The 25,501-nt window shown below is 52.1% G+C and overlaps 1 protein-coding gene across 20 annotated transcripts in view; it reads left to right on the top strand.

Annotated features, from left to right (window-relative positions):
• The window catches only part of LOC120451455, a 126,158-nt gene that overhangs the window by 88,946 nt on the left and 11,711 nt on the right, over window positions 1–25,501 (top strand). For 10 of the 20 annotated variants that reach the window (XM_039635146.2, XM_039635137.2, XM_039635203.2 and 7 more), the window contains 30 exons: window positions 1,023–1,349; window positions 1,408–1,728; window positions 1,787–2,131; window positions 2,192–3,547; window positions 3,602–3,919; window positions 3,977–4,312; window positions 4,383–4,997; window positions 5,053–5,697; window positions 5,755–6,066; window positions 6,127–6,465; window positions 6,529–6,837; window positions 6,898–7,842; window positions 7,906–8,217; window positions 8,278–8,622; window positions 8,680–8,979; window positions 9,046–9,996; window positions 10,103–10,420; window positions 10,484–10,816; window positions 10,875–11,189; window positions 11,249–11,554; window positions 11,611–12,258; window positions 12,322–12,633; window positions 12,695–13,033; window positions 13,092–14,354; window positions 14,419–14,733; window positions 14,798–16,396; window positions 16,460–16,774; window positions 16,835–17,482; window positions 17,549–18,511; window positions 18,605–25,054. The exons of 1 other annotated variant lie outside the window; for it this stretch is intronic. In XM_039635146.2, the coding sequence (XP_039491080.1) occupies window positions 1,023–1,349; window positions 1,408–1,728; window positions 1,787–2,131; window positions 2,192–3,547; window positions 3,602–3,919; window positions 3,977–4,312; window positions 4,383–4,997; window positions 5,053–5,697; window positions 5,755–6,066; window positions 6,127–6,465; window positions 6,529–6,837; window positions 6,898–7,842; window positions 7,906–8,217; window positions 8,278–8,622; window positions 8,680–8,979; window positions 9,046–9,996; window positions 10,103–10,420; window positions 10,484–10,816; window positions 10,875–11,189; window positions 11,249–11,554; window positions 11,611–12,258; window positions 12,322–12,633; window positions 12,695–13,033; window positions 13,092–14,354; window positions 14,419–14,733; window positions 14,798–16,396; window positions 16,460–16,774; window positions 16,835–17,482; window positions 17,549–18,511; window positions 18,605–25,054 (22,200 nt within the window). The remainder of the gene's footprint in view (window positions 1–1,022; window positions 1,350–1,407; window positions 1,729–1,786; window positions 2,132–2,191; window positions 3,548–3,601; window positions 3,920–3,976; window positions 4,313–4,382; window positions 4,998–5,052; window positions 5,698–5,754; window positions 6,067–6,126; window positions 6,466–6,528; window positions 6,838–6,897; window positions 7,843–7,905; window positions 8,218–8,277; window positions 8,623–8,679; window positions 8,980–9,045; window positions 9,997–10,102; window positions 10,421–10,483; window positions 10,817–10,874; window positions 11,190–11,248; window positions 11,555–11,610; window positions 12,259–12,321; window positions 12,634–12,694; window positions 13,034–13,091; window positions 14,355–14,418; window positions 14,734–14,797; window positions 16,397–16,459; window positions 16,775–16,834; window positions 17,483–17,548; window positions 18,512–18,604; window positions 25,055–25,501) is intronic. 9 more of the 20 variants (XM_039635194.2, XM_039635249.2, XM_039635184.2 and 6 more) reach the window with 8 other exon arrangements.

The raw sequence follows: 25,501 nt of genomic DNA, 5'->3' as shown, positions 1-25,501 counted from the left end.
ACACTCTGTACGAGTTGTCTGAGTGGATGTGCAATTGGAAGTGTCTGTATGCTGGGAAAGTCAAAGATTTTAATTAGGTTTAGTCAATTATTTATTTGCTTTTTTTGCCCCTAATGCCTTAATTACAATATGCAAACTTGCCACGCCTTATTGCTTCCTTATATACAACCTTTAATGCCTTTACACCAAATCACCCGCCTTGATTTTTGCCTTTAACCCCTGATGAAATCGTTGTTGCCCTAAAATGTATTACCTTAACCCCTGACGTTATCGTTGCTGCCTCAAAATGTATTACCTTGCTATATTGTCCCTGCTGTATTCGATATGGGGGGATAATTCCCGTGAAATGCTTTTACCTAATTTGTTATTTGGCCCTGATACCTCAAATGGCCCTGTCTCTCCAATCGCTTACTATACCAAATTGAATCGAAATCCTAACCCAACTACCCGAAATTGAGTACTGCGTTGTTGTTGTTGACCCTGACCCACCCAAAAATTGTGCCTTAGAAACGCCAAAGAAATTAACCAAATACTGGTCGTAGACCAAACAAAAACCAAAGCGCGTTAGCAATAAATTAGCAAATTAAAATGATTTAACAAAATTGTAGCGTATTGTTTAACAATGAGCAATAAATGAAATGATATAACCTCGCAAAAGAACACTTGTTTTACTTACGACACAAAAACATAACTCAATGCCAATTAACTTGGCACATTGCACTCACAAAACACTGCCAATGCACTAAGCACACAGAGTTTAACAAAACTAAATAATGCGATTTACGAATCGCTGCACCTGAACCGCAATATCCTTCGATTGGAGCGATTAATGCCAACACCTAACTTGTACTTGTACGCTAATCCGCCACAATAATACCACAACTGCAATCGGATTAATCAGCTGACAAAAAACCAACGCCAGGTGTGTTGTATTCTACTAAACCCGTTTCACTCAAGACCATTTTAATGAAAATATCTGTCCCTTTCTTTCTGGATGAAATCCGTTTACTCCCCCCCAATAGAACGCATTGTCAATGAGCAGGTGACTCCCTGCGAGCCCAATCCCTGTGGCTCGAATGCGGTTTGCCGTGAGAGGAATGGCATCGGTTCCTGCCAGTGCCTGCCCGATCACTTTGGTGACCCGTATCAGTCGTGTCGTCCGGAGTGCGTACGCCACTCGGACTGCGCCTCCAATAAGGCGTGCCAACAGCAGAAGTGTCGCGATCCCTGTCCAGGCACCTGCGGCAGCAATGCGGACTGCAGTGTTACGAACCATCTGCCCACCTGTACATGCCGCATTGGATACACGGGTGATCCGTACCGTTACTGCCACGTGGACCCGCCCCAGCGTAAGATAACCCACTTAAAAGCGTCTTCTTTTCGTCCCTGACCCACGACCCTTTCTAGTCCCTGCCCGAGTGACCGAACCATCACAACCTTGCCGCCCCTCACCTTGTGGTCCCAACTCGCAGTGCCGCGAACTCAACGGCCAGGCCGTGTGCTCCTGCCTGGAGCTCCACATCGGCCTGCCACCCAACTGTCGACCCGAGTGTGTGTTGAGCACAGAGTGTCCCACCGATAAGGCTTGCATCAGTCAACGTTGTCAGGATCCGTGTCCAGGCACTTGTGGCATCAGTGCCGAGTGCCGGGTGCGTAATCATAGTCCTCTGTGTCAGTGTCGTCAAGGTTTCACCGGTGATTCCTTTACCCGTTGCTATCCCCTGCCACGTAAGAGTTTGCTTCTTTTTCGCATCGAATATCCTTTAAATGCTTATATCCAACCTAGCTCCACCGCCTGTAATCGAACGAGTTGAGCGTGATCCTTGCCTGCCATCGCCCTGCGGATTGAATAGCCAATGCCGCAATGTACAAGGTGTCCCATCCTGTAGCTGTCTGCCAGAGTTCTTGGGTGCACCACCCAACTGTAGGCCGGAGTGCACGATCAGTGCAGAGTGTCCCTCAAATCTCGCTTGCATACGGGAGAAGTGCATAGATCCCTGTCCCGGTTCCTGTGGCTATGCCGCCGAGTGTAGTGTAGTTAACCATACGCCCATTTGTGTCTGTCCCGCTGGCTTTACGGGTGATCCGTTCTCCAGTTGTCGTCCAGCGCCGCCACCAGAGCCCGTACAAAGTAAGGAATTGGAATCACAACCTAACATGTTCCAGCTAAATGAAAAAACTCAATTAATAGGCGAATATGTGGATCCCTGTAACCCATCACCTTGTGGCTCGAATGCCCAATGCAACGCAGGAGTCTGTACTTGTCTGGCCGAATTCCATGGCGATCCCTACTCTGGTTGCCGTCCCGAGTGTGTTCTAAACTCCGACTGTCCCAGGGACAAGGCTTGCCATCGCAGCAAGTGCGTAAACCCATGTCCAGGAACTTGTGGCGAGAATGCCATTTGCGATGTCATCAATCACATACCCATGTGCAGATGTCCCGAACGCACCGCTGGCAGCGCGTTTATCCGCTGCTCTCCTGTGCAGAGTACGTCGAATTGGTTAACCTTCTCAAAAGCTCCTCTAACAATTGTCCCCCTAGTTACCGTATCTAATCCCTGCCGACCCTCACCTTGTGGTCCAAACTCGCAGTGCCGAGAGACTAATCAGCAAGCGGTGTGTTCATGCCTGCCAAGCTTCATTGGAACTCCGCCATCCTGCAGACCCGAGTGCACCTCGAATGCGGAGTGTGCACCCACTCAAGCTTGCCTGAACCAACGGTGTGGAGATCCCTGCCCCGGAACATGTGGAGTTGGTGCTAATTGCGCTGTTGTCAGCCATAGCCCCTTCTGCACATGTCCTGAGAGGTTTACGGGTAATCCCTTCATTCGTTGCCAGCCCCAGAGTAAGACCAATAGGCCGGAAAAAGAGTCATCTTTACATGAGTTAACTTTCCCAGTTGAACCTCCCGTTCGTGATGTTGTGCCCGTTGATCCATGTCGCCCATCTCCCTGTGGACCTTATTCCCAGTGTCGCCCTGTTGGCGAGGCCCCTGCCTGTTCCTGTCTGGAGACCTATATTGGACGTCCTCCGAACTGTCGACCAGAGTGTGTGACCAGCTCGGACTGCACCAGCCAACAGGCCTGTGTGAACCAGAAGTGTGTCGACCCTTGTCCAGGACGCTGTGGCCTTAATGCCGAGTGCTTTGTGGTTAGCCACGCCGTGCAATGTATTTGCCAGCAGGGCTTCAGCGGAGACCCGTTCGTGCAGTGCAAACCGGAGATCGCATATGAAAATGAAATCCGTACTCCGTGCAGTCCGAGTCCTTGTGGGCCGAATGCCGTGTGCCGTGATCGCAACGGAGTTGGATCCTGCCAGTGCCTGCCGGAATACTTTGGAGATCCTTACGCAGGCTGTCGCCCGGAGTGCATGCTTGACTCGGACTGTCCGTCCAACCGGGCGTGCCAACAACTGAGATGCCAGGACCCATGCCCCGGAACCTGTGGACTGAATGCCAACTGTCAAGTGGTGAACCATCTGCCAACCTGTACTTGCCTGACCGGATTTGTGGGTGACCCATACCGTCAATGTAATCGACTGCCAGAACGTAAGCCGGAACCAACCACAAATACTTTGCCCCTACTCAAGCGCCCTATTTTAGCTCCGCAAAACGAGTATGTGAACCCATGTCAGCCGACACCTTGTGGTCCCAACTCCCAGTGCCGCGTTTCGAATGAGCAGGCGGTTTGCTCTTGCCTGCCCCTGTTCGTAGGAACTCCACCATCCTGCCGACCCGAGTGTACCATCTCCTCGGAGTGTTCTGCTGATAGGGCTTGTGTAAATCAGAAATGTGTGGATCCTTGCGCGGCGGATACATGCGGCAATAATGCCATATGTAGAGTGCGCAACCACAGCCCTATTTGCAGTTGCATTAACGGCTACACAGGCGACGCCTTTACTCGATGCTTCCCTATTCCACGTAAGCCCAACTCCCATTACCCAGGGTTGAAACATAGTAAACCCTTCCGTATCACAGCGCCGATTATTGAGACCAAGGACGAACCTTTGAGGGATCCCTGTATACCAACACCCTGTGGTCCTAACTCCGAGTGCCGGAATATCAATGGTGTGCCTGCCTGTTCCTGTCTGGCTAATTTCATTGGCCAGGCACCAAATTGTCGCCCTGAGTGCACGATCAACTCCGAATGTCCCAGCCAGCTGGCGTGTATTAACCAAAAGTGTCGCGATCCCTGCCCAGGAGCCTGCGGTCAGAACGCCGTTTGCAGTGTCATCAATCACACACCACTGTGTGCCTGCATCGATGGTTATATAGGAAATCCGTTTACCAGCTGCAACCCCAAACCTCCAGAACGTAGGTGTCGCAGAAAATCTTACAGATCTGCTAAAATGTTTACCCACTCCGATCATTTATCCCTTTGTAGCCCCCGCGCCACCAGTTGCCGACGATCCTTGCAATCCATCGCCTTGCGGAGCTAATGCTCTGTGCCGTAATGGCCAATGCTCTTGTATACCTGAGTACCAAGGGGATCCATACGTCTCGTGTCGTCCTGAGTGTGTGCTCAACACCGATTGCCCAAGGGATCGGGCCTGTGTGCGCAACAAATGCATCGATCCCTGTCCTGGAACCTGTGGGGTGAACGCCCTGTGCGAGGTTAATAACCATATCCCTATTTGCCGTTGTCCAGAGCAAATGTCTGGTAATGCCTTCTTCGAGTGTCGACCTGTTCCGCCTGCCAAGATTCAAAATCCCTGCCAACCGTCGCCTTGTGGCCCGAACAGCCAGTGCCGTGTGGTGCAACAAACTGCGGTCTGTTCCTGCCTGGCCAACTACGTGGGCAGCCCGCCGCAATGTCGGCCGGAATGTGTAACCAACTCAGACTGTCCTGCCGATCAAGACTGCCAAAATATGAAGTGTCGCGACCCGTGTCCTGGTACTTGTGGCTTTAATGCCCTGTGCAACGTCGTCAACCACCGTCCCTTCTGCAGCTGCCCCACAGGCATGTCCGGAAATCCTTTCGTGAGCTGTCAGCCGCTAAGTAAGACAACATAGTTTCTAATTCCGGCGTGTGCTCAAGTATGAAGTTCTTCCAGTTATACGCGATGAAAGACCTCAAAATCCCTGCCAGCCTTCTCCATGCGGTCCCAACTCCGAATGTCGTGTATCTGGAGACTCGCCATCTTGTTCATGTCTACCTGAATTTGGGGGAGCACCGCCCAACTGCCGACCCGAGTGTATATCCAACTCCGAGTGTCCCTCAAACCAGGCTTGTATAAACCAGAAATGTGTGGATCCCTGCCCTGGGCTGTGTGGTCAGAATGCCATTTGTCGGGTGTTCAGTCATAGTGCCATGTGCTTGTGTGACGGTGGCTTCACCGGAGATCCGTTTAGTCAGTGTAGTCCAATAAGAGATAGTCCTCCTGAAGTTCTGCAGCCCTGCAACCCCAGTCCTTGCGGCGTCAATGCCAAGTGCGAAGAACGTGGTGGTGCAGGATCCTGCCAGTGTCTGCCTGATTACTTTGGAAATCCCTATGATGGCTGCCGTCCCGAGTGCGTTCTGAACTCTGACTGCCCGTCAAATCAGGCATGTGTCAACCAGAAATGCCGTGATCCCTGTCCCGGCACCTGTGGCCAAAACGCCGAGTGCCAGGTGATCAATCACTTGGCCACCTGTAATTGTTTGGTTGGATACAACGGCGATCCGTACAGCATATGCCGCATCACAGTTAATGAGCCGCGTAAGATAGATTTTATTTCGCGTAAGAACACCGTTTCCATCGATGGGTTTCTTCCAGCTGAACGCGTCTATGTGAACCCTTGTCAGCCGTCTCCATGCGGTCCCAACTCGCAATGTCGTGAAGTAAACGAGCAAGGGGTTTGTTCCTGCTTGCCAGAGTTCATTGGCAGTCCGCCTGCCTGTCGTCCGGAATGCACCAGCAGCTCCGAGTGCGCCGCCGACAAGGCTTGTGTGAATCGCAAATGTGTGGATCCTTGTCCAAACGTTTGTGGTCAACAGGCCGAGTGTCGTGTGCGTAACCACAATCCCATTTGTACTTGCCTTAGTGGATTCACTGGTGATCCATTCACTCGTTGCTACCGCCAGCCGCGTAAGAAAGCAGTCACGAATAAAATAGTCCTTCCGATACCACAAATAAAATCAATTTCAGCTCCCCCTCCAATCATCGAACGTGAACCCCTTGACCCTTGTGTTCCTTCACCCTGCGGTGCAAACTCTCAGTGTCGCGAAATTCACGGCACACCATCCTGCTCCTGCCTTCCACAATATCTGGGTACTCCACCTAATTGCCGCCCGGAATGTTCCATCAATGCCGAGTGTCCCAGTCATCAGGCCTGTATTAATCAAAAATGCAGGGACCCCTGCCCTGGCTCTTGTGGTCTTAACACCCAGTGCAATGTCATCAACCATACGCCAATCTGCAGTTGTCTCTCGGGTTATATAGGGGACCCATTCAGCGTTTGCAACCCACAGCCAATACCAGAGAAAAGTAAGACGCATTATCTACCAGGGCTGAAGTTCAAAATTCATAACTTAAACTTTAATAAATTAGTTCGAGACCCACTGCCACCGGAGGATCTGTGCAACCCATCGCCATGTGGCTCCAACACACAATGCAACAATGGAGTTTGTTCTTGCCTGCCCGAATACCATGGTGACCCGTACAGCGGATGTCGTCCAGAGTGCGTTCTGCACACGGATTGTGACCGTAGTCGAGCCTGTGTCCGTCACAAGTGTGTTGATCCCTGTCCCGGTATTTGTGGCACCAACGCGATATGCGAGGTTCTGAACCACATACCCAACTGCCGTTGTCTAGAAGGAATGCAAGGCAATGCCTTTATCCAGTGTAGCCAAGTTCCACGTAAGACGATTTTGCCCCAAGTCCTCATCCCCAGTTGTCATAAACTCGCCAACCTTACAGAGCTCGACGTCGTCCAGAATCCGTGCCAACCCTCGCCTTGTGGACCAAACTCACAGTGTCGCGTCATTAATCAGCAAGCAATCTGCTCTTGCATCACCTCCTTCATTGGAAGTCCGCCATTCTGCCGACCTGAATGCACTACAAACTCGGAGTGTCCCTTGAACCTGGCGTGTCGCAACCAGAAGTGCAGTGACCCCTGTCCCGGCGTCTGTGGTCGCGGTGCCCAGTGCCATGTGACTAACCACAGTCCATTCTGCCGCTGCTTAGAGCGCTACACGGGTAATCCGTTTGTGAGTTGCCAGCAGATCATAGAGCCTCCGGTTCCACCACCACGACAAACTTGCCTGCCATCACCCTGCGGACCCTATTCCCAATGTCGTGAAGTTAACGACTCACCTTCTTGCACTTGCCTGCCAGAATACATTGGAGCTCCACCTAACTGTCGCCCAGAGTGCGTGACCAGCTCAGAGTGTCCCACGAATCAGGCGTGCATTCAGCAGAAGTGTCGCGATCCTTGCCCAGGACTATGTGGACAATCTGCGGAATGCCGAGTCCTTTCACACACTCCGAGCTGCGTTTGTCCCGAAGGCATGGAAGGTGATCCGTTTACTTTATGTAAGGAAAAGAGGATTCAGGAGCTAGACCAGCTAGACCCGTGCAGTCCCAGTCCATGTGGAATCAATGCCCGCTGTACTTCCCGCCAAGATGCCGGCTCATGTCAGTGCCTGCCAGAATACTTTGGCAATCCGTACGAGGGATGTCGCCCTGAGTGCGTTCTCAATTCGGACTGCCCATCGAACAAGGCTTGTCAACAGCAGAAGTGTCAGGATCCCTGTCCAGGAACCTGTGGTCAGAATGCTCTCTGCAATGTCCTGAATCATGTGCCCAGTTGTAGCTGTATATCGGGATATTCCGGTGATCCATACCGCTCGTGTGTGCCAGAACGTAAGACTAATGGTCAGATTTTATTGAATCCTGTAATCTTCCACGGACTATCTACCCTTATAGCGATCAAGGAATATGTCAATCCCTGCCAGCCATCGCCGTGTGGCCCGAATTCTCAGTGCCGTGAGGCGAATGAACAAGCCATATGCTCATGTCTTCCGGAATATGTGGGAGCACCGCCTGTGTGTCGCCCAGAGTGTACGATATCTTCAGAGTGCCCTACTGACAAGGCCTGTGTGAACCAGAAATGTGTTGACCCTTGTCCAGGCACTTGTGGGGATCAAGCGATCTGTCGAGTGGTAAACCACAGTCCGATTTGCTCATGTCGTGCCGGTTACACGGGCGACGCCTTCTTCCGCTGTTTCCCCAAGCCCCGTAAGTCATCTTGTTCCCAAATGGTAGAACCCTCTCCTAAGTGCTCTATTGTTCCAAAAGCTGTACCACCAACACCAGTACAAAAGACTCCGGTTGATCCCTGTGTGCCCTCACCTTGTGGCCCGTACTCCCAGTGCCGGTCCCAGGGAGATGCCCCTGCCTGTTCCTGTTTGGTCGGGTACATAGGAGCCCCTCCAAATTGCCGACCCGAATGTCGCATCAACGCGGAGTGTCCTAGCAGTCAAGCGTGTATTAATGAGAAATGTAGAGATCCGTGCCCCGGCTCTTGCGGCTATGGTGCCATATGCAATGTGATTAATCACACGCCCAGCTGCACCTGTCCAGCAGGATACTCCGGTGATCCATTTAGTCAGTGTCAGCCTCTGCCACCTCCGCCTCCAACACGTAAGACTCCGTACAAGCAGAAAAGTGTGAAATGGATTCAAACCATTCCTTCCTCAGCCGTTAAGCTCGACGATCCATGCAACCCCTCACCCTGCGGTCCAAATGCTCAGTGCAATAATGGAGTCTGTACTTGCATTCCGGAATACCATGGCGATCCCTACAGCGGTTGCCGACCCGAATGCATCACCAGCGCGGATTGTTCCCGTGAACTTGCCTGTTCGAGGAACAAGTGCTTCGATCCTTGCCCCGGTACCTGTGCCCCCAATGCCATTTGTACTGTCCTTAACCACGTGCCCATGTGCACTTGTCCGGAGGGATATAATGGCAATGCATTCGTTCAGTGTAAACCTACACCACGTAAATATTTTCCCTCAAGGTCGTGTACAAAGCCCAACAATGTGAAACTCTACGATTTCCTTCCAGCCCCCGTCCTTGTCCAGCCTTGCCAACCCTCTCCGTGTGGACCCAACTCCCAATGCCGCGAAATCAACCAGCAAGCTGTTTGCTCATGTGTGCCAGGATACTTCGGAACACCGCCACTCTGTCGACCGGAGTGCACGTCGAACTCGGAGTGTTTGTCCCACCTGGCGTGTGTTAACCAAAAGTGCAGCGATCCCTGTCCCGGTTCATGTGGCCGTAATGCCCAGTGCAGTGTGGTTAACCACAATCCCTTCTGTACGTGCTTGCCAAGGTTCACTGGCAATCCTTTCGTGGGTTGTCAGCAGATTATCGAGCCACCACGTCAAGATATTGTGCCACAGGATCCGTGCCGACCGTCACCTTGCGGTCCGAACTCTGAATGTCGCGCCGTTGGTGAGACACCCACTTGTACGTGCCTTGCTGATTTTGTGGGCTCACCGCCGTATTGCAAACCCGAATGCGTGGCCAATTCAGAGTGTCCTTCGAACCTGGCGTGCATCAATCAAAAGTGTCGCGATCCCTGTCCTGGATTGTGCGGTTCAAGTGCTACTTGCCGCGTCGTCTCTCATACAGCAATGTGCATTTGTGATGCTGGCTTGACCGGAGATCCGTTCACACAATGTCAACCCATTGTGCAGGATGTTGAGATCATTAATCCTTGCCAGCCATCACCTTGCGGAGCCAATGCCGAGTGCATCCAACGGAATGGAGCCGGAGCCTGCCAGTGTCTCACAGACTATTTCGGAAATCCCTACGAAGGCTGTCGGCCGGAGTGTGTTTTGAACTCGGACTGTCCAGCAAACCGAGCCTGTCAGCAGCAGAAGTGCCGTGATCCTTGTCCCGGAAGCTGTGGACAAAACGCCGAATGCAATGTGGTCAACCACACACCGATGTGCAACTGCTTCGCTGGATTTATAGGCGATCCGTACCGCTATTGTAGCCAGCCGCCAGAACGTAAGCGAGTTCCAATTATTCACGTAGTCGTACTAATGGCCGTAGTAGTGGAAGTAGTTACTAATTCAAAAAAATTGTTTTGTATTGTATTCCTAACCATAACTAGCTATTGTCCATGAGTATGTGAATCCCTGTCAACCATCCCCCTGTGGCCCGAACTCAAATTGTCGCGAGGTTAGTGAACAGGCAGTATGCTCCTGTCGTCCCGAATTTGAGGGTGCCCCACCCAACTGCCGGCCACAATGCACCTCGAGCTCAGAATGCGCCCCCAACAGGGCGTGCATCAATCAAAAATGCGTTGATCCTTGTCCCGGTGTTTGTGGCCAGCAAGCAATCTGCGAGGTTCGCAACCACAGTCCCATTTGTAGGTGTCCCACCGCCATGACCGGCGATCCCTTCGTGCGCTGTGTACCCCGACCAACAAGTAAGATAAAGGAAAAGTCTGGTGTGTATACGATCAAGCCTAATCCTCTCTACCCGATGCCAGTTGCCCCGCCACCCTTGAGGGATGTAGCTCCCTATCGCGATCCCTGCCTCCCCTCACCATGTGGCCTGTATGCGTCGTGCAGGAATCAACAGGACCAAGCGATTTGCTCTTGCTTGCCAAACTACTTCGGTACTCCGCCCCATTGTCGTCCCGAGTGCACCATCAATGCAGAGTGCCCAAGCCACTTGGCCTGCATTGGCGAGCGCTGCCGTGATCCCTGTCCTGGTGCTTGTGGTCAACAGACCGAATGCCGTGTTATCAGTCACGTTCCCAGTTGCGTTTGCCTTCGCGGCTATGTGGGCGATGCATTCCTGGCCTGCCATCCGGCACCACGTAAGAGTTTTCAGTGTATAATTCGATTTCTTGGACTAAGACCAGGAACCTTTTGCAGCCCCACCATCCCGTGAAGAGCCCCGCGATCCATGCAACCCCAGTCCATGCGGCAGCAATGCCATCTGTTCCAATCAGGGCGAGTGTACATGCGTGGCCGACTATCAGGGAGACCCCTATGTGGCCTGCAGACCCGAGTGTGTTCTCAGTTCTGAGTGTCCCCGAAATCTGGCCTGTATACAACAGAAGTGTACCGATCCTTGTCCCGGAACCTGTGGCACCAATGCTATCTGCGATGTGGTCAACCACATTGCCATGTGCCATTGTCCCGATCGAATGACAGGAAACGCTTTTGTCCAATGTACTCCAGTGCAGCGTAGGTTCATACCATTTTTTAAAGGAGAATACCCAGTTCAATTCTTACCCGTTCTCTAGTTGATGTATACCGTAACCCGTGCAATCCCTCGCCATGCGGCTCCTATGCTGAATGTCGGGAGCAGAACGGTCAAGCGGTGTGCAGTTGTCTTCCCAACTACTTTGGGGTGCCTCCCTCGTGTCGACCAGAGTGTAGCACCAACTACGATTGTTCTCCAAGTTTGGCGTGTCAGAATCAGCGGTGTGTCGATCCGTGTCCTGGAGCTTGTGGCGCTTATGCCGAGTGCCGAACAGTCAACCACAGTCCTTTCTGTAGTTGCAGACCCGGCTATACGGGAAATCCCATTGTCCAATGTCATATGATTAGTAAGTTATAATAACCATTTTAAGAGGACATCTTTTATATAATGCCCCACCTCTAGTTGAGCCCCAGCGGGATATTACGCCCATAGATCCTTGCCAGCCCTCGCCCTGTGGTCCAAACAGCGAGTGCCGTCGCGTAGGAGAAACACCCTCCTGCTCATGCCTGTCCAACTTCTTTGGCACTCCGCCCAATTGTCGACCCGAATGCGTATCCAATTCCGAGTGCAGTCAGGTGCACGTTTGCACGAATAACCGCTGCAAGGACCCGTGCCCGGGTCTCTGCGGAACTGATGCCGTGTGCCGCGTGATAAGTCACAGTGCTATGTGCTACTGTCAGCCGGGTTACAGCGGCGATCCTTTCGTCCGCTGTGCGCCGCACATCCAAAGGGAACCGATTGAGACAGTGCAACCCTGCAACCCTAATCCTTGCGGCACCTTTGCCGAGTGTCGCCAGCAGAATGGAGTTGGATCTTGTCAGTGTCTACCAGAGTACTTCGGCAATCCTTACGAAGGATGTCGTCCTGAATGTATACTTGACTCTGATTGCTCCTCTCATCTGGCCTGTGTCAATCAGAAATGCCGTGATCCCTGTCCCGGAAGCTGCGGACAAAATGCCGAATGCTTTGTACGCAATCACCTGCCCACTTGCAACTGCCTCAGTGGCTATGTGGGTGACCCATATCGGTATTGTAGCATCGAACCGAAACGTAAGCAGACCTCGCTATCGTACCCCCGACATATGCCTCAACACATCATATACTCTTTTACAGCCATTCGGGAATATGTCAACCCCTGTCAACCCACTCCTTGTGGTCCTAACTCTCAGTGCCGCGAGCAGAGTGGTGTGGCCACATGCTCTTGCTTGCCAGAATATGTGGGCACTCCGCCGGGTTGCCGGCCCGAGTGTACGGTATCCTCTGAGTGCAATCTTGACAAGGCCTGCGTTCGTCACAAGTGCCTGGATCCTTGTCCTGGTGCTTGCGGCAGCTCTGCCAATTGCCAGGTGGTGAACCACGCTCCACTCTGCTCTTGTCAAGCGGGTTACACAGGAGACCCATTTACCCGATGCTACCCCATTCCCCGTAAGTTGTCAAAGGTGGAATATCTCGAAGTGATTTCTAATGATCTACCATATATGTCCAGCTCCACCTACACATATTGTCCATGATTACGCGCGAGATCCATGCCAACCATCTCCCTGCGGAGCCAATGCCCAATGTAGACAATCCCAGGGTCAAGCCATCTGCTCCTGCATACCCAACTACTTTGGTGTTCCACCCAATTGTCGACCCGAGTGCACTCAAAGCTCAGAGTGCCTGTCCAGTCTGGCCTGCATCAATCAACGATGCGCGGATCCCTGTCCTGGCTCCTGTGCCTACAACGCCATTTGCCATGTGCGTAATCACGTGCCCAGTTGTCAGTGCCCAGTTGGCTATGTGGGTGATCCGTTCTCCAACTGTCACCCTGAACCCCAGCCATCACGTAAGAATAATAAGTGTGCGCGTTATTGGTCAAAGTATAACCTTACCCTTAACCCTAGCCAAACCCGTTGCTCTCGATGATCCGTGCAATCCATCGCCCTGTGGCGCCAATGCTCTCTGCCAAAATGGTCAATGTTCGTGTATACCCGAGTACCAAGGAGATCCTTATACCGGCTGTAGGCCGGAATGTGTGTTAAATGCGGATTGTGCGCGAAATCGTGCTTGTGTTCGACATAAGTGTGTGGATCCCTGTCCGGGAACGTGTGCACCGAATGCCATCTGCGATGTGCTTAACCACATTGCCATGTGCCGTTGCCCAGAGCGTATGACAGGCAATGCCTTCATTCAATGTGAAACCCCGCCAGTGTCGCTGGCACCTCCAGATCCGTGTTACCCATCGCCCTGTGGTCCGAACAGTCGGTGCCGTGTGTTCAACAACAACGCTGTGTGTTCCTGTATTGAGGAGTTCATTGGAACGCCACCAAATTGCCGACCGGAGTGTACGCATAACTCGGATTGCCTGCCTAGACTGGCGTGCCAGAGGCAGCATTGTATAGATCCGTGCCCAGGAACTTGTGGCTTTAATGCACTTTGCCACGTTGTGAACCATGCACCAATTTGCAGTTGTCCGCCAAGGCACAATGGAAACCCCTTCTTGGGATGTTTCCCGGAACCAGTGCGACGCGATGAGTTGATTCCAAAGAACCCGTGCCAACCCTCACCTTGTGGTCCATATGCTAAATGCACTTCAGTGGGCGATCAGGCGCAGTGCAGTTGTCTGCCGGAGTACATTGGAACTCCGCCGAACTGTCGCCCGGAGTGTATCACCAATTCGGAATGCTCCTTCGACAAGGCCTGCTTAAGCCAAAGATGTCGCGATCCCTGCTCGGGAACTTGCGGTTCCAACGCCAACTGCCACGTTATAAGTCATAGTGCCATGTGCTACTGTCTACCAGGATATACTGGGGACCCATTCACTTCCTGTGGCCTAATACCAGTGATTCAGCAAGCCGAAGTCGTTCAGCCTTGTTCTCCCAATCCTTGTGGAGCCAATGCTGTATGTCGCCAGGAGGGCCATGTTGGTTCTTGCCAATGTCTTCCCGAATACTATGGAAATCCTTACGAGATATGTCGGCCGGAATGTGTGACGAATAACGACTGTGCATCGAACAAGGCTTGTCAACAGCAGAAGTGTCGCGATCCCTGTCCAGGAGTCTGTGCCCTCAATGCTTTGTGTCGCGTGATCAATCACTTACCAACTTGTCATTGTCAGAACGGCTTTGTTGGTGACCCATATCGCTATTGTCAAATTCCCGAGAAACGTGAGTTGTGTGTTTGGTTTGCTCAGCGCTCATATGGTAACCCATTCCTCTCCCATACCTTTAGCTGTCCTTAAAGAATATGTCAATCCCTGCCAGCCCTCGCCGTGTGGCCCCAACTCGGAGTGCCGTGAAAACAACGAGCAGGCCATCTGCACATGTCTGCCCGAGTACGTCGGTGCGCCACCCAATTGTCGACCTGAGTGCGTGACCAGTTCAGAGTGTCCTCATGACAAGGCGTGTATTAGGCAAAAGTGTAGTGATCCCTGCCCCGGTGTGTGTGGTTCAAATGCCGATTGCCGTGTTATCCAGCATGCACCTATTTGTAGTTGTCGTGCCGGATTCACTGGCGATGCCTTCTCACGCTGCTTACCCCTGCCACGTAAGATATTACCTCTAGGAGGCGCGCAATCATTTAGTTTACCCGTGCTTCCTTTAAATTCCAGCCCCACGACCACCGCAGTTGGATGTGTACCGTAATCCTTGTGTGCCATCGCCATGTGGCCAGTATGCAGAGTGTCGGGATAGCCAGGGAACTGCCACTTGTAGTTGTCTGCCCTCCTATTTCGGCACCCCTCCCAACTGTCGCCCCGAGTGTACGATAAACCCCGACTGCCCCTCTCATTTGTCCTGCCAACAGCAGCGTTGTCGCGATCCCTGTCCTGGAGCCTGTGGATTCAATGCATTGTGCACGGTTATTAATCACAATCCCACGTGTCAGTGTGCTCCTGGATTTATTGGCAATGCCTTTACATCCTGCCATGTTCCACCTCCAGTTGTTCGGGACCCGCCTCAAATAAGTGATCCATGTTCATTGATCACTTGCGGGCCCAATGCCGTTTGCAATCAGGGACAATGTACTTGTCTGCCTGAATTTGTGGGTAACCCATTAGTTGGTTGTCGACCGGAATGTGTGTTGAGTACAGAATGCGACTGGAACAAGGCGTGCGTGAGAAACAAGTGCATCGATCCATGTCCAGGAACATGCGGATCCAATGCTATATGTGAGGTGCACAGACATGTAGCCATGTGTCACTGTCCACCGGGAATGACTGGAAATGCATTCAGCCAATGCCGACCCTTGCCACCAGCACCGGTACGCGATGTTATAGACCCTTGTCAGCCTTCACCATGCGGACCAAATGCCCAGTGTCGCAATATCAACGGACAAGCAGTGTGCTCATGTCTTCCGGACTTTATCGGTGTTCCACCTTCATGTCGGCCAGAGTGCGTTAGTAATGCTGAGTGCCCACTTCATCTGGCTTGCCTCCAACGTCATTGCCGAGATCCTTGCCCCGGAGTCTGTGGCCTGAATGCCGAATGCCGGGTCATAAACCACAGCCCGAGCTGCCATTGCATTGGTTCCTTTACGGGAAATCCATTCGCGGCTTGTCACCGGCCACCACCGCCACCGATTAAGCATGAGCCCATTGATCCTTGTCAACCATCGCCATGTGGAGCTAATGCGGAATGCCGTGTCCAAGGAAGCAATGCTCAATGCAGTTGTCTAAGTGGTTTCATTGGCACGCCACCCAACTGCCGACCCGAGTGTGTGTCCAACTCAGACTGCCCCACGAATCTGGCTTGCCTCAATCAGAAGTGCCGAGACCCATGTCCAGGTGTCTGTGGCTCCAATGCTGAATGTTATGTTATCAACCATACACCCATGTGCACATGCCTGGCTGGACAAACCGGCAATCCTTTTGTAGGCTGTCAAGTGGTACGAGATGTTCCCGAGCCACAAACTCCCTGTGTGCCCAGTCCATGCGGAGCCAACGCAGTTTGTTCTGAGAGAAACGGAGCCGGAGCCTGTCAATGCCTACCGGAATTCTTTGGCAATCCCTATGAAGGCTGCCGACCGGAGTGCGTTCTCAATTCGGACTGTCCCAGCCACTTGGCTTGTCTTAACCAACACTGCCGCGATCCCTGTCCCGGAACATGTGGCACCAATGCCGAATGTCAAGTGCGCGAGCACTTGCCCCAGTGCAACTGCCATGTGGGATATCAGGGAAATCCCTACGTTTATTGTAGTGTCCTGCGTGAACGTAAGCAGAACCTGGAAAGAAAAATTATTGGACTAGATGCTTATTCTGTATTTATCCCTACAGCCCTGCCCGAACCAGTTCCCACCCACCCTTGTCAGCCGTCACCTTGTGGTCCGAATTCTCATTGTCGAGAATCGAACAACCAGGCAATTTGCAAGTGTCTGCCCGACTTTATTGGATCCCCACCTGCATGTAGACCCGAGTGCACCATCTCCAGTGAATGTGATTTGACCCTTGCTTGTGTTCAACAACACTGTGTCGATCCCTGTCCCGGTGTCTGCGGCCATAGTGCCCAGTGTCGTGTCATAAATCACAGTCCTCACTGTAGTTGCTTGCCTGGTTTCACGGGTGATGCCATTAGTGGCTGCCAACGAATTCGTAAGACTCAAGATTTAATAAATGCCTTTGATAGTTTACTTAACCCCGAACCCTTCGCAGCACCCGCCATTAGTTACGATGCCCCCAAAGAGACCCACCGCGATCCCTGTGTTCCCTCTCCCTGCGGAGCCTTTGGTCAGTGCCGAGCTCAAGGCAACCAAGCCGTATGCTCCTGCCTTCCTGGCTACTACGGATCACCTCCAAATTGCAGGCCGGAATGCGTAATTAACCCGGACTGCGCGTCCCATTTGGCGTGTATCAGTGAAAAGTGTCGCGATCCATGTCCCGGTTCTTGTGGCCTGCAGGCTCAATGCAGCGTCATAAACCACACGCCCATCTGTAGTTGTCCATCAGGTTATCAGGGCAATCCCTTCATCAGCTGTCAACGAACTCCACCACCGCCAACTCCACCCCTTCGCGATGCCTGCAATCCCTCACCTTGTGGCTCCAATGCAATCTGCAGCCCCGGAGGCCAGTGTTCATGTCTGCCCGACTTTGATGGCAACCCGTACGTGGGCTGCCGCCCTGAGTGCGTCCTCAATACGGATTGCGCAAGAGACAAAGCCTGCCAGCGCAGCAAGTGCACCGATCCTTGTCCAGGAGCCTGTGGTATTGGAGCAGCATGCGAGGTTAGCAATCACATTCCCACGTGTAATTGCCCAGCCGGAACGACCGGCAATGCTTTCGTTCAGTGTACCCTTGTGCAATGTAGGTTCCAAACTAAGAATCTGCCAACTACAGAGTCTCTATTTAACAACTCCCTGTTTTGTTTAGCTTCACCCGTGGTGCCCCTTAACCCTTGTCAACCATCGCCGTGCGGAAACAATGCCCAATGCCGAGAGGCCAACGATCAGGCCGTTTGCTCTTGTCTACCCGGTTTCTTTGGTGTTCCGCCAAGGTGCCGACCCGAGTGTACCATTAATTCAGACTGTGCCCCACATCTGGCCTGCTTGAACCAACAGTGTCGGGACCCTTGTCCTGGAGCCTGCGGCCAGTTCGCTCAATGCCAGGTCATCCGGCATGTGCCGCACTGTAGTTGTCCTTCAGGCTACTCAGGCAATGCCTTCTTCCTGTGTCATCGCTTACCGCCACCACCACCAGTTCAACGGGAGCCGCTCAATCCCTGCTATCCATCGCCATGCGGACCCAATGCGGAATGCACAAATCAGAATGAACAGGCCATTTGCAAGTGCCTTAAGGACTACATAGGAACACCACCTAACTGTCGACCAGAGTGCATAACGTCATCGGAGTGTCCGCTTCAGCTGGCTTGTATTGGTCAAAAATGCAAGGATCCTTGTGCTGGACTTTGTGGAAACGCTGCCACCTGTCAAGTTGTCAGCCACGTTCCTTCGTGTATTTGCGTTGCCGACTATATTGGAGACCCATATAGTGGTTGCTATGCCCGGCCGCCCATTCAACGAGAGCAAATCAATCCATGCTACCAGAACCCGTGCGGAAGCAATGCGATCTGCAGAGAGCGTGGAGAAGTCGCTTCGTGTCAGTGTCTACCGGAGTATTACGGTAACCCGTATGAGGGATGTCGACCCGAATGTGTGCTTAACTCGGACTGCTCTAGCCACTTGGCTTGCCTCAATCAACACTGTCGAGATCCCTGCCCAGGAAGTTGTGCCCCCAATGCCCAATGTCAAGTAGTCAATCACGTGCCTAGCTGTAGTTGTTATCCTGGATATAGTGGCGATCCTTATCGCCATTGCCATGTGGTCCAAGCAGAACGTAAGCAGTCTTTACCCAGTCCATCGTTAAACCCATGCACTAACTCACCAATCTACCAATATACCCAATCTGCACTCTTATGTCCCTCTTTAGCCGTTGAAGTTGTGCACTTTAATCCCTGCCAACCCTCGCCGTGTGGTCCCAACTCACAGTGCACAGAGTCTCAGGGTCAAGCGGTGTGTCGCTGCCTACCCGATTACTATGGTTCCCCACCAGCTTGTCGACCCGAGTGCACCACTAATCCCGAATGTCCCAATGATAAAGCCTGCGTGGCCAGAAGGTGCACCGATCCTTGCGCGGGTGCTTGTGGTCAGAACGCTATTTGTCGAGCGCATCAGCACAGAGCTCACTGCTCGTGTCATCCTGATTATACAGGTGATGCCTTCATGCGTTGCCAACCCTTGCCCCCACCCCAACCGGTTAGGGATTCACCAGTAATCTATAGGGATCCCTGTGTGCCCTCGCCCTGTGGACAGTTTGCTCAGTGTCGCGTGGAGTACGAACAAGCGGTATGCTCTTGTCTTACCTTCTACTATGGTACTCCGCCATACTGTCGACCCGAGTGCACACAGAATTCAGATTGCCCCAGCCATAGGTCCTGTGTCAATCAAAAATGCGTGGATCCTTGCCCCGGTTCATGTGGTCTAAACGCGCAATGCGATGTGCTCAATCACGTGCCTAGCTGTTCATGTCCCAAGGGTTATGTGGGAGATCCCTTCTACCGCTGTTACCCTGCTCCCGCGCCTCCTCCAACACCTGTCACCGTCGTCGCCGATGATCCTTGCCAGCCATCGCCCTGCGGTCCCAATTCCCAGTGTTCGAACGGTATCTGCAGTTGTCTGCCCCTGTACCACGGTGATCCCTATGTGGGCTGTCGCCCAGAGTGCGTCCTAAGTACAGAGTGTCCGTGGGACAAGGCCTGCATCCGCAATCGTTGCTTGGACCCGTGTCCTGGAACTTGCGGATCAGGAGCCACATGCCAGGTGCATAATCACGTGGCCATGTGCCAGTGTCCGGCTGGCTATCAGGGCAATCCATTTGTCCTCTGTCAGCAAACGCATCTTCAAGCTCCCGCGGTACTGCATCCCTGCCAGCCCTCACCTTGTGGACACCATGGAGAGTGTCGAGAAGTTGGCTCGCAAGCCATTTGCTCTTGTCTTCCCGGTTATTATGGCAGCCCACCGGCTTGTCGACCGGAATGTGTCAGCGATTCGGAGTGCCCACCCAGTTTGGCATGTGTAAATCAGAAATGCCGCGATCCCTGTCCTGGCGCCTGTGGTCACTTAGCCCAATGTCATGTCATTAACCACAGTCCACAGTGTGTTTGCCCTGCTGGATATACCGGAAGTCCTTACTCTGAGTGCCGCTTGATTAGGGCAGATTACTCACCAGTTCAGCGTCAACCCATTGATCCTTGCCTGCCATCTCCCTGTGGTCCTCATGCTCAATGCAGCAATGAGGGAGGCAACGCAGTTTGTCGCTGCCTGACGGAATACCTGGGAGTACCACCGTACTGTCGACCCGAATGCATCGCCAACAGCGAGTGTCCCAGTGATAGGGCATGTATTAATCGGAAGTGCCAGGATCCATGTCCCGGCCTGTGCGGGTACAATGCAATTTGTCGAACCTACAATCACCAGCCAAACTGCGTTTGCGCTCCTGGTTTGGTGGGTAATCCCTTCAACTCCTGCCTACCTCCCACGCGTCCTCAGATTCCAACATCACCTCCCACAACTGCCATACAAGTGCTTCAGTATGAGGAACCATTCATCAATGGTTGTGAACCAAATCCCTGTGGGGCAAACGCGCAGTGCAATCAGCGAAGAGGAGTAGTCTCTTGCGTCTGCCTGCCAGACTATTTTGGCAATCCTTACGAAGCCTGCCGACCGGAGTGTATTCTGAACTCCGATTGTCCCTCAAATAGAGCTTGTGTGCAACAAAAATGTCGCGATCCATGTCCCGGAACTTGTGGCCTGAATGCCCAGTGTCATGTACTGGATCATCTGCCACAGTGTAGATGTTTCAGTGGGTACACTGGAAATCCCTTGGCGTACTGCTCGCCTGTTCCAATAGTTCAAGAATGTAAGCATAAATGCAATGATAAACCCATCACCAATTTAGATAATCCAAATCATATGTTTGCGTCAACCCTTTTAGCTCCTTTGACCCCCTGTGATCCCTCACCTTGTGGACCCAATGCCCAGTGTCAACCGTCGCTTAATGAAGCCGTGTGCTCCTGTTTACCCGAATTCTACGGAACCCCACCCAATTGTCGACCCGAGTGTACTCTAAACTCGGAGTGTGCTTATGACAAGGCTTGCGTACATCACAAGTGTGTTGATCCCTGTCCTGGAATTTGCGGTATAAATGCCGAATGTCGCGTGCACTATCATAGTCCCATATGCTATTGCATTTCTTCGCATACGGGTGATCCATTCACACGATGCTACGAAAACCCAAAACGTAAGAATATAATTAACAGTTCTTATGAGGTCCGAAAATTGGTTAACAAAAATTATTTCCATTATACACCTTCAACAGCCTTGCGACCCCAAATATACGACACGCCTTCTCCTCCATATCCGGTCGCTATACCCGATCTGGTGTACATACAACAACAACAACCTGGAATAGTAAATATTCCTTCTGTCCCACAACCGATATATCCTACGCCCCAGTCACCACAATACAATGTGAACTATCCATCCCCGCAACCGGCGCATCCCCAAAATCCGGGAGTTGTGAATATACCATCTGTGCCACAGCCAGTTTACCCAACACCTCAACCACCTGTTTACGATGTCAACTACCCAACAACGCCAGTACCTCAGTATCCCGGGGTAGTAAACATTCCTTCAGCACCTCGACCAGTGCCTCCGACATCTCAGAGACCTGTGTTTATTTCATCGCCCGGAAACCCACAGCCCACACCGCAACCTGGAGTTATTAACATTCCTTCAGTGCCACAGCCTGGATATCCCACCCCACAAAGCCCCGTTTATGATACAAACTATCCTACTGCTCAAAGTCCTATTCCGCAACAACCTGGCGTAGTTAACATTCCATCGTTGCCAACTCCAGCATATCCTGCTCCAAATCCTCCGGTCAACTATCCAACGCCACCATCATCGCAGATACCAGTCCAACCGGGAGTTATCAATATACCGTCTGTGCCAGATCCAACAGCTCCACCACAACATCCTCCCGTTTTTATTCCGTCCCCTGAGAGTCCGTCACCAGCTCCAAAGCCTGGCGTAATTAATATTCCGTCCGTACCGCAACCAGAACACCCAACACCACAAGTTCCTGTTTATGACGTGAATTATTCAACAACGCCGTCTCCTATTCCTCAAAAGCCTGGAGTTATAAATATTCCTTCAGCACCGCAACCAGTGCATCCTGCACCCAATCCACCAGTCCACGATATTAATTATCCAACGACGCCATCAGTTCCTCAACAACCGGGTGTTCTTAATATACCATCGTACCCAAGGCCAGTGGAAACGACTCCTCAACCGCCTATATATATACCATCCCAGGAGCAGCCGAAACCAACGCCCGGGCCGGCAGTTATCAATGTACCTTCAGTTCCACAACCTGTTTATCCTACGCCACAGGCCCCTGTTTATGACGTTAACTATCCAACATCTCCATCTGTAATACCACACCAACCTGGTGTAGTTAACATTCCATCGGTGCCACTTCCAACGCCTCCAGTTACCCAACGTCCCGTGTTTGTACCATCACCTGTATACACGACTCCCGCACCTCAACCAGGTGTTGTTAACATACCTTCAGTGGCACAGCCAGTGCAACCAACGTATCAACCTCCGGTTGTTCAACGCCCTGCTATATATGACGTGTACTACCCGCCGCCGCCATCCAGACCGGGTGTGATCAATATTCCTTCGCCCCCAAGGCCCGTATACCCAGTGCCCCAGCAACCGATCTACGTTCCGGCACCAGTTCTGCATATACCAGCTCCAAGACCAGTTATTCATAACATTCCATCAGTACCTCAACCAACATATCCACATCGCAATCCGCCGATTCAGGATGTTATCTACCCAGCTCCACAACCAAATCCTCCCGTGCCAGGAATAGTAAATATTCCATCAGTGCCTCAGCCCGTATCAACACCTACTCCTGGTGTGATAAATATTCCTTCGCAAGCATTGCCTCCGATCTCAGTACCAACTCCAGGAATTGTAAACATTCCATCGATCCCGCAACCAACGCTACAGCCAACTCCTTCACCTGGAATTATTAATATTCCGTCAGTGCCTCAACCGTTCCCATCGCCAACTCCTGGTGTGATCAATATTCCGCATCAACCAACGCCACCAACTGTGGTTCAGCAGCCCGGAATTATAAACATTCCGTCGATACCACAACCAATCACTCCAACCACCCAGCATCCGGTACAGGATGTTCAATATGAAATCCAGAGACCACAGCCTACACCTGGGGTTGTCAACATTCCATCTGTGCCGCAACCTACGTATCCAACTCAAAGGCCATCTTACCAGGATGTCAGTTACCCAACTGCACAGCCAAATCCTCCGGTACCTGGAACTATTAATATTCCCTCGGTGCCCCAGCCAGTACCATCAGCAACTCCTGGAGTGATCAATTTGCCATCACCGCCATCTTATCCGACACCAATTCCAAAGCCTGGAATCATCAATGTTCCCTCGATACCGCAACCTATTCCATCAACACCACAAAATCCTGTGCAAGTGGTTTATCACGATACACAGAAGCCACAAGCAATTCCCGGTGTGGTTAATATTCCATCTGTTCCGCAGTCAACTCCAGATCGCCCTAATTACGATGTGGCGAAACCAGATTTCGAGTACAACCCATGCTATCCATCGCCTTGCGGTCCATACTCTCATTGTCACAATCGATTTGGAGTAGCTGCCTGTGTTTGCCTACCCAATTACAGAGGAACTCCGCCGAATTGTCGACCAGAATGCGTAAATAATTCGGATTGTCCATCAGCTTTGGCCTGCATAAATGAGAAGTGCCGAGATCCTTGTCCAGGATCTTGTGCTTACAATGCCGTGTGCCGAGTGCATGAACATGTGCCTAATTGTTACTGCCAGAATGGCTACACCGGAAATCCATTTATTTCCTGCCAACGTACACCTATAGCTCCTGTGCAACGTGAGCCCACTGAGGCGAAGGATCCTTGCTATCCATCTATTTGCGGACCAAACGCTGTGTGCAATAATGGAAAGTGCAGCTGCATACCGGAATATCGAGGTGATCCCTATGTGGGCTGTAGGCCCGAATGTATTCTCAATACGGACTGCGCCAGGGATATGGCTTGCATTCAACAGAAATGCAAGGATCCGTGTCCAGGCACTTGTGGATTACAGGCCCTGTGTCATGTGTACAACCATGTGGCCACCTGTACTTGTCCGGAAGGAATGCAGGGCGATGCCTTTGTGAGATGTGATCCAAAACCCAAGCCTCAACCGCAAGCGCCAGCACCACCTACAACCTTGCCGGCCATCGTACCGCAACGTGCTCCGATTAATCCCTGCCAGCCCACTCCCTGTGGACCCAACTCCCAGTGCACAGCCTTCCATGAGCAAGCGATTTGCCACTGCCTGCCAAATTTCATTGGCACGCCACCAGGCTGTCGTCCAGAGTGTACCTCCAACTCAGACTGTCCCCTCGACAAGTATTGTCTGAATCTCAGGTGTCGAGATCCGTGTCCTGGAGCTTGTGGCATTCGTGCCATTTGTCATGTCCAGAACCACGGTCCCTTGTGCGTGTGTCCCACCCATTTGACCGGTAATCCCCTGCTGGCCTGTCAACCCATAGGTATACCAGAAAAATCGCCCAAACCAAAAGACCACTTTTCTAATACCACTATTTTAGTTATTCCCCCTGTAGAGCGCGATGAAGTGAATCCCTGCCAGCCCTCGCCCTGTGGCCCCAACTCCGAGTGCCTAGCCACGTCCGGCGGAGCTCGCTGCTCCTGCCTACCCCAGTATCACGGCACCCCGCCCTTCTGTCGGCCGGAGTGCGTGAACAGCGCCGATTGTCCGGCGGACAAGGCGTGCCGAAACTACAAGTGCATTGATCCCTGCCCTGGCAGCTGTGGTCACTCAGCTCTCTGTCGTGTGGTGGCCCACAGTCCTGTGTGCTATTGTTCCGAAGGCTATGTGGGCAATGCCTACAGCCTTTGCACCCGACCCGAGCCGAGTCCACCTGCCGTGGTGATCCTGCCTTGCAATCCCAGTCCCTGTGGCGTAAACGCATTCTGTCAGCCGCACAACGACTTGAGCGTGTGCCAATGCCTGCCGGGTTACTATGGCAATCCCTCGGAGATTTGCCGACCCGAATGCACCGTCAACTCGGACTGTCCAAGCCACAGGGCTTGCATGAGCGAGAAGTGTCGCGATCCTTGTCCCGGAGCTTGTGGCCTTAATGCCCTCTGTCAGGTTATTAACCACAGCCCAGTTTGCGAGTGCCACGCGGGCTATGTGGGCAATCCCTATCACAGCTGTCGCATTCCGCAGCGTGAACGTAAGAAAAATGCTCCTTATTTTGGCTATCTAATACCGACCCTAATGCGAACTTTTTCTCTAAACAACAACGCCTTACTCGAATTATTTTCTGCTCCGTCTTTCTACGAACATTTAAGTCCATTGATAATATTCTGTGATATTTTGGGAGAGCTTTTCAAGCCGAACTAAATCTGACTACTTCCTAATGCTGCAAACAACAACGCTGTACTCAATTCTCTGCCTCAGTTATCTTGTATCTTCTCCCAAAGTGCCCTAATTTTATCCGCCCATTACGACTTAATCCTCATACATTTTTGATCTCTACGCTGTGATCTCAACGTTCTGTGATATTTTTGTGAAATCGTAAACAATAATGTTTCAGCAACAACGATTACCTTTCAGCTACCTCATTTGTTTAAATATAAAATCATCAAGTGCCCCTTGGATTCTTCCATCGATTATGCTC

This window comes from Drosophila santomea, chromosome 2L, assembly GCF_016746245.2.
Source record: "Drosophila santomea strain STO CAGO 1482 chromosome 2L, Prin_Dsan_1.1, whole genome shotgun sequence".
In the NCBI taxonomy this organism is placed as follows: Eukaryota; Metazoa; Arthropoda; class Insecta; order Diptera; family Drosophilidae; genus Drosophila; species Drosophila santomea.
This window is presented reverse-complemented; position numbering and strand designations above follow the sequence as displayed.